The sequence below is a fragment of the Schistocerca gregaria genome, chromosome 7 (assembly GCF_023897955.1).
Source record: "Schistocerca gregaria isolate iqSchGreg1 chromosome 7, iqSchGreg1.2, whole genome shotgun sequence".
In the NCBI taxonomy this organism is placed as follows: domain Eukaryota; kingdom Metazoa; phylum Arthropoda; class Insecta; order Orthoptera; family Acrididae; genus Schistocerca; species Schistocerca gregaria.
In genome coordinates this window covers 514,642,065-514,654,823 of record NC_064926.1, presented here as the reverse complement: position 1 = coordinate 514,654,823, position 12,759 = coordinate 514,642,065, and the positions used below count along the sequence as shown (strand labels likewise).

The 12,759-nt window shown below is 41.2% G+C and overlaps 1 protein-coding gene across 1 annotated transcript in view; it reads left to right on the top strand.

Annotated features, from left to right (window-relative positions):
• LOC126281634 (uncharacterized) overlaps positions 1-11,779 on the top strand; it is a 57,936-nt gene extending 46,157 nt beyond the window's left edge. Inside the window, exons 4-6 of the mRNA XM_049980764.1 lie at positions 2,474-2,538; positions 2,717-2,800; positions 11,623-11,779. Coding sequence (XP_049836721.1) covers positions 2,474-2,538; positions 2,717-2,800; positions 11,623-11,744 — 271 coding nt within the window. The 3' untranslated portion in view covers positions 11,745-11,779. The remainder of the gene's footprint in view (positions 1-2,473; positions 2,539-2,716; positions 2,801-11,622) is intronic.
• Positions 11,780-12,759: the final 980 nt, after the last annotated feature.

Here is a 12,759-nt window from a genome sequence, read left to right as displayed (position 1 = left end):
AGAATGAAAATAGGCGTGGTAAGCTAATTTACACAGATGTATATCGCAAAAATTTGCAATGATACTAATAGCATAAGTAGCTGAATTCAAACGTTTCAGTTCAACCCCTCATCAATGCATACACCTAGAAATTTTTTATATTCTACCTTAGCTACCGATTTCTTATCGAAGTCTATATTTATTAATGGGTCACTCCATTAACTGTGTGGAACTGTATATACTGTGTTTTGTCAAAGTTTAATGAGAGCCCATTTGCGGAGAACCACTTAATGATTTTCTGAAAAACATCGTTTACAATTTAACCAGTTAATTCATGTCTGTCGGGTGTGATAGCTATACTTGTATCATCGGCAAAAAGTACCAGCTTTGCATCTTCGTGAATATAGAATGACAAGTCATTAATATACACTGCTGGAAATTGAAATAAGAACACCGTGAATTCATTGTCCCAGGAAGGGGAAATTTTAATGACACATTCCTGGGGTCAGATACATCACATGATCACACTGACAGAACCACAGGCACATAGACACAGGCAACAGAGCATGCACAATGTCGGCAATAGTACAGTGTATATCCACCTTTCGCAGCAATGCAGGCTCCTATTCTCCCATGGAGACGATCGTAGATATGCTGGATGTAGTCCTGTGGAACGGCTTGCCATGCCATTTCCACCTGGCGCCTCAGTTGGACCAGCGTTCGTGCTGGACGTGCAGACCGCGTGAGACGACTCTTCATCCAGTCCCAAACATGCTCAATGGGGGACAGATCCGGAGATCTTGCTAGCCAGGGTAGTTGACTTACACCTTCTAGAGCACGTTGGGTGGCACGGGATACATGCGGACGTGCATTGTCCTGTTGGAACAGCAAGTTCCGTTGCCGGTCTAGGAATGGTAGAACGATGGGTTCGATGACGGTTTGGATGTACCGTGCACTATCGACACGTCTCCATTCGTCCCTCCATTCACGCCGGTCGCGACACCACTGGAGGCGGGCTGCACGATGTTGGGGCGTGAGCGGAAGACGGCCTAACGGTGTGCGGGACCGTAGCCCAGCTTCATGGAGACGGTTGCGAATGGTCCTCGCCGATACCCCAGGAGCAACAGTGTCCCTAATTTGCTGGGATGTGGCGGTGCGGTCCTCTACGGCTCTGCGTAGGATCCGTGCGTCGCTGCGGTCCGGTTCCAGGTCGACGGGCACGTGCACCTTCCGCCGACAACATCGATGTACTGTGGAGACCTCACGCCCCACGTGTTGAGCAATTCGGCGGTACGTCCACCCGGCCTCCCGCATGCCCACTATACGCCCTCGCTCAAAGTCCGTCAACTGCACATACGGTTCACGTCCACGCTGTTGCGGCATGCTACCAGTGTTAAAGACTGCGATGGAGCTCCGTATGTCACGGTAAACTGGCTGACACTGACGGCGGCGGTGCACAAATGCTGCGCAGCTAGCGCCATTCGACGGCCAACACCGCGGTTCCTGGTGTGTCCGCTGTGCCGTGCGTGTGATCATTGCTTGTACAGCCCTCTCGCAGTGTCCGGAGCAAGTATGGTGGGTCTGACACACCGGTGTCAGTGTGTTCTTTTTTCCATTTCCAGGAGTGTATATTAAGAACAGCATGGGACCCAAAACGAACCTTGCGGCAGCCCATTCTTGATTGTTCCTCAGTTTGAGAAATCACCAGTTTTTTGCATATTATGTGAACTGTTTATTTCAACTTTCTGCACTCTTCCAGTTGGGTATGATTTAAACTATTTGAGCACTGGCCCATTCATACCGCAGTACTTGAGCTTATCCAGAAGTTTTCCCTGATTTACACAATCAAAATCCTTTGATAGATCACAAAAAATCCCAATGGGTGACTTCTTTTTACTCAGATCATTTAATATTTCATTAGTGAAAGTATATATAGTCCGACAATTAGCGTAGCTGTCTATCTTGCTACCGATCGGCATATCTGCGCTATTGGTCACAGAAACTTGGTGCGTTCACACTTGGACAGTTTCTTCTCTGATTGTCATTAATAGGAGGCTTCGGTCGCAGCCTGAGCATTGTGTTCGGTGCACCTGAAGATATCGTTTAGATGCGTCGACGAAATATTATGGAATTTTCACAACGACATACGACGTCTCACCCAACAACCATGTTAACAACTCGTCAGTCGGGAAAGCCCCAAACTAATTACATCGTACAGTAAAATATTCCCCCTTCATTTCACTTTGCACTGGTTTTTGTAGCTATACGAATCGTACAGGCTCATTCCGTTGGTTGCAGACTAACTGAAACACTTTGTTAAGTCTGTACGTTCAAAGCAGGTAGATGAAGTCTTAATACGAAGCGAATTCTCTAACCGAAGTAACACACTCAGAACTAATCAGAGTATTTCTCAATAAATTATACAAGCCTTAGCTACTCTCCGTGTAATATGTCCAATGCCTACATACTAATTTGTAACCGTTGGTTTTTGCAGCTTCCCTCTGTATGCCGTTGCGAAATTCACCGGTAACAGGATGGACAAAGTGTACAGAGGCGTGTGTAAGTACTAATTACTCTTTTTGCTCTAGTTTAACTTTCTCTCAGAGTCTAACAGAGCCATTGATTTTAAACTCTGGTGGTCCTTGGGAATAGCATAATATTGACAGAGGTGGTAACATTAATTACGAAGATCGCTTGCTGTGGTTGTGTAACTAATTTATTGTATGTTTCATTTCAGGGAGCTGTCTTTTCTCAGGGCCGTACAATGTGGTCTACTCGCACAGGGAATTCATCATTCTTCACTACTGCTTCTTAGGATATGGTTGGTCTTTATACGCTACGCGTAAATTTTGTATACGCGGTGTCTACTTGATACGTGACACAGGGATTAGCTCTAATCAACCCCCTTTATAGCTATAGTTTTTTGATACTCTGTTTGGAACTATTATTATGAATCTATGTTTAACACTGTTCAGTTTATTTATTTATTTAGTCTACATCTTATTACAGTCATCAAATATATTAATTACGTGTAAGTAGTCTACAATACAGACATTAAAAATACACAAAGTATTCACAACCGCAAAAGTATATGAGAACAGACCTACAGCCGAATTTCCACGTTGCTGATGTACGATACATCCTTTACGGTAGCGTACAAGATTTCGGAGCCGTCGGCAGTGCAGGTAGTCAATGCGCAACCTTCAGCTGTATGCTTTCCTGTTTTCCTAGCAGATCCGCCTGGAACATGCTATTTTTCCCCATCCATACAGAAAGTCAACAAATCTGCCACAGTTTGTTCGTTCTCTATTTACAGTAGCCCAGATTCCGAGGGGCTTGTTGAAACCAAGTGATATGTTTTCGAGGCAAGGCATATTACGGAATACAGGGATGGATGTCTAGAGCGCAGTCTAGATCTCTCGTTGTCGGGGTTTCTTGACAGCTTTATAGAAGAGGGTAGTTCTTTATAGCAGGAAACGGTCACATAAGGCGAGAGATAATTAATTTCTGTGGCCAGAATATCATGATTGAGACATGGTCACTGCAGAAAGGCGAACTGCACAATAATTTTGTTAACGGGACAAAGCAGAAGACACTAAACCTCTTCTGCCTTTCGCATTTGTTTATCTAATCGTATTTTACTGTGGCATATTAAATTCTGGAAATGAAAGGTCAGTGAAAGAAGCTTTGTGGCCCACTGATAAGATACGCACTACAGGTTCAAATGACTTGTAGTTCGATCCCAAGTCGGTACCACAACGTCTTTTTATCATTTACGCTTTTTTCCTCTATGTAAATGATTTAGTGATGTAGAAATTTTCAAGTTGCTGTATCGTTCCAAGTCCACTTTAAACTGTAGTTATCCCTACAACTGGCGTATAAAGTAAGTTCACATGTCGGAGGAAATTAATGTGTTTGCTGTTACAGTTGAATCTCACGATGTATTTCTTACCATACACGATCAGTAATTCTTAAAATCTTCGACTGATATGAGTTTTCGTCATTGCGTCTTTATTGATATCATACCTGTTCTTTCCATTCATTTCATTTTATTAAATTTAACTCAACTGCTATATATTATTAACTTCACAGATAGTATTTCAAATTTCGGGTTTCTCGGAGATGATCCCGTTACAAAAGAAAGAATTCTACCCGATAAAATTAGTAATAATTTCTAGGATAGACGGAAAATCCGAAAAGGGAAAGTAAAGGCTCAGTCTAGATGTAGTAGGAATCAGAATAGTAAAATGTAGAGAGGATAACGTTTTCTGTGCAGATGAATATAGGATTATATCGCCAACTGCACAAAATGATATAATGGCAGTAAGGAGGTAGTGGAAGGGATGACTTACTGTGGATAACTTATGAACAGGATTATTCTCATCGGACTCGAGAGAAAGCCAATGCCAACAACCCTAATTCAGGTATGCATACGGAAGTCATGAGTAGGAGATGTAGATGCACAGTATATGCCGTCAGTGAATGGATTACTCAGTGTGTAAAAGAAGATGAAAGTCTAATAGTGATGAGTTACTCGAACACTATAGAATGTTTAAGAAATGAAGACTGTGTTTCTGGAAAGTACGGGCTCAGTAAGTGGAAGGAGAGACGAAAAGATTGCCTAAGTCCTGTCAGAAATTTCAGCTAGTTGTAAATACACTGTTCAAGAATCACGGGAGAAAGAACTTCACTTGCAGAAGGCTTGGAAGTACAGGAAGACACCAACTGGAATGCATTAAGGGCAGAAAGGGTTTTAGAAATTAGATATTCGATTATAATACGTTGCTGGAAACAGTTATAGAATCAGATAACAATTCAGTAATGATGAATAATCTGAAGTTCAACTGAATCTTGCAGGAAAAAACAGAGCATAATGGACAGAGATAGTGAATTATTAAGGAATTGTCATGTGCTTTTGAGTTTTTCTGAGGGAGTAGATACTAGCGATAACGTATATCATAGCAATCAATTCAGATGAAGAAGGACGAATTTGTCTAATAACTTAATGTGGAGAGAAGAATATAGGTACAAGAAAGGCAGTTACGAAGAACCCTCGGGTAGTGAGAAAAATTGATCCAGGAAAGAGCGAAGCCCAGAAATGATCAGGAAATGCAGGAATATTGCAATGTAAATCGCTTAAAAATTCAAGCAATAGGATTCGAAGGGAACCTAAAGCGTTATAGCTGCAGGGAAAAATGTGAGGAAGTCAAAAAAGAAATTGTCGTCAGAAGGACAGATTCAGATCACATAACAGCCAAATTACTTTAGATGAACCTAAAAGCAAGGGCTTCTAGTAAGACGAACAGAAGGAATTCCACTGATAAACGTATAGGAAACAGATGATAGGTGACCTGCACGAAATATCTGCTGACGTGACAGGAGAAGGAAAGACTGTCGATCCGGGACACAAAGTGGAACCATCATTAGCATCAGTGTCTGAAAGAGCTTTGGAAAACTTGTGAACTAACGAGGCGTAAGGGATAGACACCGTTCCTTGGGAGTTTCTAAGCTCACTGGGTAAGTGGAAACCAAACAGTTACTCAAGCTGATGTTATTCAAGCTGACGTGTGGAATCTGTTGAAATGGAAACATACCATCGGACTTGATCTCAGTAGCATGTTGTGAATTAAGAGGACAAGAAAAATCAGGAGGTAATCCGCAAAATCAGTGATTAAATAAACATACGGGAAATACTGACTAGAAAGGAGGACAGAACGATACCACATATGTTAAGGCATTAAACAATAACTCCAGGGCCAAAAAAGGGAAGTACAGAAGGTAAAATCGCAATTGGAATACATCAAATAAGTGAGGACGTTAGCTGTAAGTGCTACTCCGAGATGAATAGTTTGGCACAGGAGAGAAAGCAGTGGTGTACCGCATCAAACCAGTCAGAACTAATGTCCTTGAATTTTTTAAAAAGTAAGAATAAACACAGTAATAAACTGACAGCGCTCGACGAAATGTCAGCCTGCAATAACTGGGGAAACAAAACCTAGAGCGGTGCAAAATTGTGCACTTCACGAAATGTAAAAGTGGACCATTCTTTGAATAAAAGGGTAGAGTCAGTCAAGACCGGTAAATATTTTGGGGTAACACTGTGTATATATGAAATAAATGAAAGTACCACAAAGGATTGCTTATAGGTGGTAGGGTAAAGGTAATATGCAGTTCCCCAACAAAAGGAACCGTACGCGAAACGCTCCTACGGCACATACTTGAATGCTACAAACGCCTATGGAATTTATATCATATCACAATAACAGGGTGTTTCGAACATACAAAAATAGGTGAACGCTGGCAGGCTTGTTTGGCTGGCGAGAAAGTGTAACGGAAATGTGGAAAACTCTTAAGTGGTAGACATTTGCAGATAGACGCCATACTGTTCTCAGAAAGCGGCGTGGGAAACTTCAACTGCATTTCATTTTCCTTTGTAGCTCTCCGGTAGAACTCGTGTGAATGAAGTTAGACAAATACCAGCTCGCACAGAAACCTACAATCAGTCATTCTGTCCACACAACTACCATAAATGAAACTGGAAAAAATATTAATGTGCGGAACAATATTTACTGGAACACACTCAGACAAAACATTTTGCGAAACTCTTAGTCCCATCGGAATTCTTTTCATTCTAAATACATTCCGTGACTTCACACGCACTTTAACTCATATATAGTCTACTTTTCGTTTCTTCACTCAGAGAAAGGAAAAAGAACTGGTTGGGACATTCATTGAGAAGGGAGTGCTTGCTAGCAGATGCCTTGGAAGGAATGGTTTTGTGGGAGAAGTCTGAGAGGAATAAAGAGGTACAAGATCGTAGGTGACATAAAGGGAAGAGGACCTGAAGAGGATGGCAGAAGACCGGACAGCCTGGAGAACTACCCTGTGAAAACCTGCCTTTTGGCAGAACGCTAATGATGATGATGATGATGATGAATAATGACTGATATGCCATTTTTGGTTGCCAACCTTTCTAAGTACTTAAGAGATTTTCTTTCTCACAAAGTATTTCCTTGACATGATATTTTAACTCAGTCCATAGAAAGATTTAACACAGTCACCTACTGCCAAAAATATTTGATTAGTTATATTCATTTCCGATTTTCACAGAAGACTGAAAGTTAGAATTTATAAAAGTATCACTGCGTGAATGCTCTTGCCAACAGCACGGCAGCACGAACAAGGAAAACAGGGCTCTCGCCCTTATTTTCTTTCATTTTTCTGAGTCATCAGTCATCTGGCTGGTTTGCTGTTAGCCGATACGATTTCCTAGCCTGCATCAAACTCCATATCTGAGAGCAGCATTGGCACCCATCGCCGTTAGTGCGTTGCGGGAGATATTCTCGTCCAAGTCTATCCCTTCAGTTTTTCTCCCTCAGCAGCTTCCAACAGAAACTTGAAAGTTTTCCGTGATGTCTTAACAGATGTTCTACCATCCCGTCCCTTCTTCTTATCAGTGTTCTATGTTCCTCGCCTAGACTATTCTGTGGAAAGCCTACTAATTCCTTATATCATCCAACAAATATTCAGCATCTTTCTATGACACCACACCTCAGAAGCTTCGATTCTCTTTCTTCCTACTTCTCCCAGAATCCATGACTCCATTGCGAATAAATCTGTGCCCAAAACGTACATCACCAAAATATTTTTCCTCAAATTATGGCCTACATTTGATACTAGACGTATTTTGGCCTGGAATAGACTCGTCGCGTGTGCTAATGTACTTTTTATGTGCTTCTTGTTTCGTTCGTCATGTGTTATTCTCCTTGAAGATAGAAGAATTCCTTCTATTCATTTATCTCTTGATCACCAATTTTGATGTTCAGTTTATCGCCTATTTCATTTGTGCTATTCTTCGTTACTTTCTGCTTTCTTCGGCTTACCTTCGTCTGTATTCTGTACTCATTGGACTGTTCATTCCACTCAACAGCAGGCAGGGGTGGTCGAGCGGTTCTAGGTGTTACAGTCTGGAACCGCGCGACCGCTACGGTCGCAGGTTCTAATCCTGCCTCGGGCATGGATGTGTGTGATGTCCTTAGGTAGGTTAGGTTTAATTCGTTCTACGTTCTAGGGGACTAATGACCTCAGACGTTAAGTCCCATAGTGCTCGGAGCCATTTGAACCATTCCACTCAACACGTTCTGCAGTTCCTGATTTTCAGAGGAGAGCAATTTCATCAGCGAATATTATCATCGATAGCTTTTAACCTGAATTTTAATTCCATTAATGTAACTTTATTTTATTTCTATCATTCCTTCTACGACCTATAGACTGAACAATTGTGTCGAAAAACGACATCTCTGTGTCACACACATTTAATGCCTGCATTTTGCTCTTTTTATTCGTTTCTTATCGCTATCTCGTGGTTTTCGTACATATTGTAAAGTACCATTGTTATCCTACAGCTTACCTCTACTGCTCACAGAATTGTAATATATTTCACCACTTTACATCGCCAAATGCTTTTTCAAAGTTCACGAAACCCATCAAATTACTTTTGATTTTTAAATGTCTTGCTTCCAGTATCAAGCACAACGTAAAAACCAAGACTCTAGTATCTTACCTTTCATAAAACAAAAGTGATCGTCATGTAACAGATCCTGAATTATCTTTCCAGTTCTTCTGTATACCATCCGTGTCAGCAACTTCAACACATGAGGTGTTCAGCTAATTTTATGATAGTTTTCGGAGTTATCTTTCTGTCTTTGGGTTTGTGTGGATGACACTCTCCCCTAAAGTCTAAAGACATACCTCGAGCCTCATACATTCCACAAAGTGAATAGTTGTTTGGTTACCCCTCCCCCCCCCTAATGTGTTCACAAGTTTGAAGGAATGCTATAGACTCCTTCTATCTTATCTGAACTCAGATCTTCCGATCTCTGATAATAATGGATCTCAAATATAGTCCATATCGTCTCCAATTTCTTCTACTATCGCGTCATTAGACAAGTGCCCTGTATTGTGTACTCCTTTCTCCTAGACGTTCTTTCCTCTGTCTTTAAAAGCTCTCTTGCACTCGTAATGTTGACGCCTTTATTTTTTAACTTGACCGAAGATTGTTTTGACTTTTCTGTATGCTGAATCTGTCCTTCTGGAGACAATTTCTTTGACGATTTCTTCTCATTTTTCCTTCAAAGGTTCCACGTTAGCATCTCAGTTCTTCCTGTTTACTTCATTCCTACGTCACTTATATTTTTGTATTTCTACCTTACGTTTAACACTTTTGTGTTTCATTCAGTCACCTGAAATATTTCTTCTGTCACTCTAGGTTTCTTCGCAGTTACCTATTTTGAAACTACACATGACAACAAAATCTCTGTGATTTCACTTTATAGAGCTGTCCATTCTCCTTGAACTGAACAGGAATAGGTTCTTCCTTACAGAATTTCAAACGTGTATCATTCAGCCTTAGTACTTCATTGTACCTCTTATTTGCATTTTGATTCTTCCGGACGTTTCTCTTAAACCTGAGCCTATTCTTCATTACTAAATTGTGATCGAACCTATATCTGCACCTAGATATGCCTTACAAAACCCTGCCTGATTTCGTAATCTCTGCTTCACTATAACTTGATCCAGATCAAGTTTCCCGTGGCTCCAGGCCGCTTCCAAGTGTATTAGTCCTCCTGCAATTTTCGTACAGGGTAATGGCTATTACCATCGGAAATTTATATCAGAACATAATTTTTTCCTCTCCTCACGTTTCTACTGTCTGCCACACAATCTCCCGTAGTTCTATCTTCTGTTCCCTCCCTTGCTACAGCGTTCCAGTTCCCCGTGATTATTAGATCTGCATCTCCCTTTACATGCGGTATACCCATGCCATCACTTCGTGTACTTTTTTCTTTCTTCTCATCTTCTGATTATGACGTTGGCAAGTATATACAAAATAGTGACGTTGGCACTCGTTTGCTACCGATACTGAGAGTAACCGTATCACTGTACTTCTCACGTGTACTCACTTTCTGTCCTATCCTCCTATTCCTAATGAAACACACTTCTTTACAAAATGCTCTAATGTTAAAACTTTAAACATGGCTGCGTTGTCAGCGACCGTTACAAGGTAAAATTAAAACAATTACAGCCCTCGGTCGTGAAAATGAAGTCTTTTTGATCTGGGTTTCGGCCACTTCTTAGAGTGTCTTCATCAGAATCAAAACGTTTAAAACTGGCTGATGCTACCGCAGATCGACGTGTAATGCAGCCCTTAGTGGTCTACCTTCTATGTTTCCTGTTCAATATTTTGTGATTAAAATGTTATCGCTTCATATTTTATTTTATAAGTGGATGTCAGTTTTAAATGTTTTATTTCTGATGAAGGGACTCTTAGAAGTGGTCGAAACCTAGGTCAAAAAAACTTCATTTTCGTGGCCGAGGGCTGTAATTGTTTTAATTTTGCTCTAATGTTTTTGATATTGCCCTATACTCTACCACCAGACGTCCCTCTATTTTACTTCACTGACAGCACATTACATATAAATTGAGCCTTTGCGTTTTCCTTTTCATATTATCCTGTTACATCATTTTGTCTGTCCTTATGTCTGAGTGGACAGTGTGGCGATCTGACATGCGAAGGCCTTACATTGGATTCTGGATACTCCTGAGGGGTTTTCCTTACCTAGAGGACTGAAAAGGTGCCATGTGATACCAACTGAGGAGATTCTTATAAGTTGCGGCTCTAGGCCCTTTAAACCGACAAACCGAGAGTGGTGTGGTGTTTCATGACCCCAGATACCGCATTCAGATGAAACCATTTCTGAGGATGACACGGTGGTCGGTCGGGACTGGACCGTCTGTGGATAGAGCGGCGGAACTACAACATTCAAACTGCTGACATTCCTCACTCCGATTCGTACGTTTACCTTTCGTTGGTTATTCGAACTTCTTCTCACGGCCGCCATCCTCTTGGCAGTTTCCTCTCAGAAAAGTGTGTATTTTCTACCGGGAAAACGATCATAAAACGTTTTGAATTACAGTCCATATGTCCTGAGGATAAACATTACTTGTCTTTAATGCAGTGGTTTCTGCTTCCTTCCGCGTCTTCATACCGCTGTTCATTGCTGATCCTTGTGCCTTTTAGGGGCAGTTTCCCACCCCACGGGCACGAGAGTGCCCAGCTGAACGTCTTTGCTCTCCACTGTCCTCTATGACTTGGCCGTTGGCAGAACGAAGTTGATTCGTTATACGTGAATTCTTCGGCAGGCTCTACGGATGATTTTTATTCAAAATTCAAGTGGTGGATTGAACCTAGGGCTGAGGACGATTGGATTAGTAGCTGGAGATGCTAAAAGTACACCATGGGACTTTCTATGGGGTTGTTATTACGTCAACGCATTTTCATAATGTTCATGAAATATAGCGTAGAAGCTTACTGTGCACTCCTCTGCAAAAGTTAATTGCTCATTTAAGAACTGTATGCACACGAAGAAACTTAGCTAATGTCACACTGCTGCCAGAAGCAATTGCGCTAGTCTAGTTAATTCAACGTGTTAGGAATTCCAACAAACACTTACTTTTGTGACACTGAATGTAAAACAGGATAGCATTTCGCAGTATATATTGTAAACGTCGTTCATTGGATTTGTATGATATTGCTATAAATTCTTGCCTTAAAATTACTTCAATTATATGTTTCTGTTGCAGACGCTGCAGACATTTTTACAACTGCCAAGGAACCCAGTAGGGAGTTGTGGAGGAAGATCTGGAAAGTTGTCGATGAGCACCCTGAGGTAGACAGAAGAAAATTTAAGAAAGTTGTCTGTTAATGCTGCAACTTTGAAAAATAAAGATTACCAGAACACTCTGTTGTTTCAGCTTCATTCCTCAATGTCATTTGTAGAAACAGGAAACATTTCTGTCTACCATAATAAGACTCATTTGTGATGAAGGCAACATCACTCTGCAGATTACTGCAGGTTATTGAATCCTAATGCATAAGCTTGGCACAAAAGAACAAATGAACATTGGTATACTGAGGTACGCCTAACAGCCATCAAATCCACCTTTCCATGTGGACTTCTGCAGTTTGTAAACACTGTATTTGCAAATGAATACAAACACTAAGAGCAGGTATTAGGAAGCGAAAGTTCTAGATTCTATATAGGTCCCAGGTTCAGGGGTGGGGAATATTTCTCGTTCCATTCACTCCGCGGCAGCCCCAGTATGCACTCTGCTTGCCGTCAAATGAATACTGGGCAGCAGGAATTCAGCAGTGACTTTGGGCCAAATATGACCTTGGTCGGTTTGCTCAACTACACGAAGAGGAATGGAAAATTTATACCAATTACAGTGCCAAGTCGAAACACAGGTATATTGTTCTCCTCATCAATATTTAAACAGCCTTAAAATACAACAGCCATCAGTATGTGCACCTGAGCCACCGTCTCCTTAGCAATCGCAGAACCACACAGTTTCACCAGCAGAGCACATACGGATGTGTTAGCGGTTGCTCAACCACCCAGCTTCGTCAGCAGAACACAAGCGTAATCTGTTCTGTGTGTGGTAGTGTAACTCAACGTACCTGTATCTGGCTCGGTTCTTTCTCACTACGACAAAATATTTCAAACACCATTTACAATGAACTAACTCGAAAACCAGAAATACTATAATTGCACATAGAAACCAGAATTGCAAGTCTAATAAATGAATACGAGCCAGATGAGATGCTGACTGTACCTGTAAGCAAGACGCACTGTCATTAAAGAAAACTGGAATACCCTTTTACCTCGTTGTATATAGACGAATATCTGTATACAACGAGGTAAAAGGGTATTACAATTT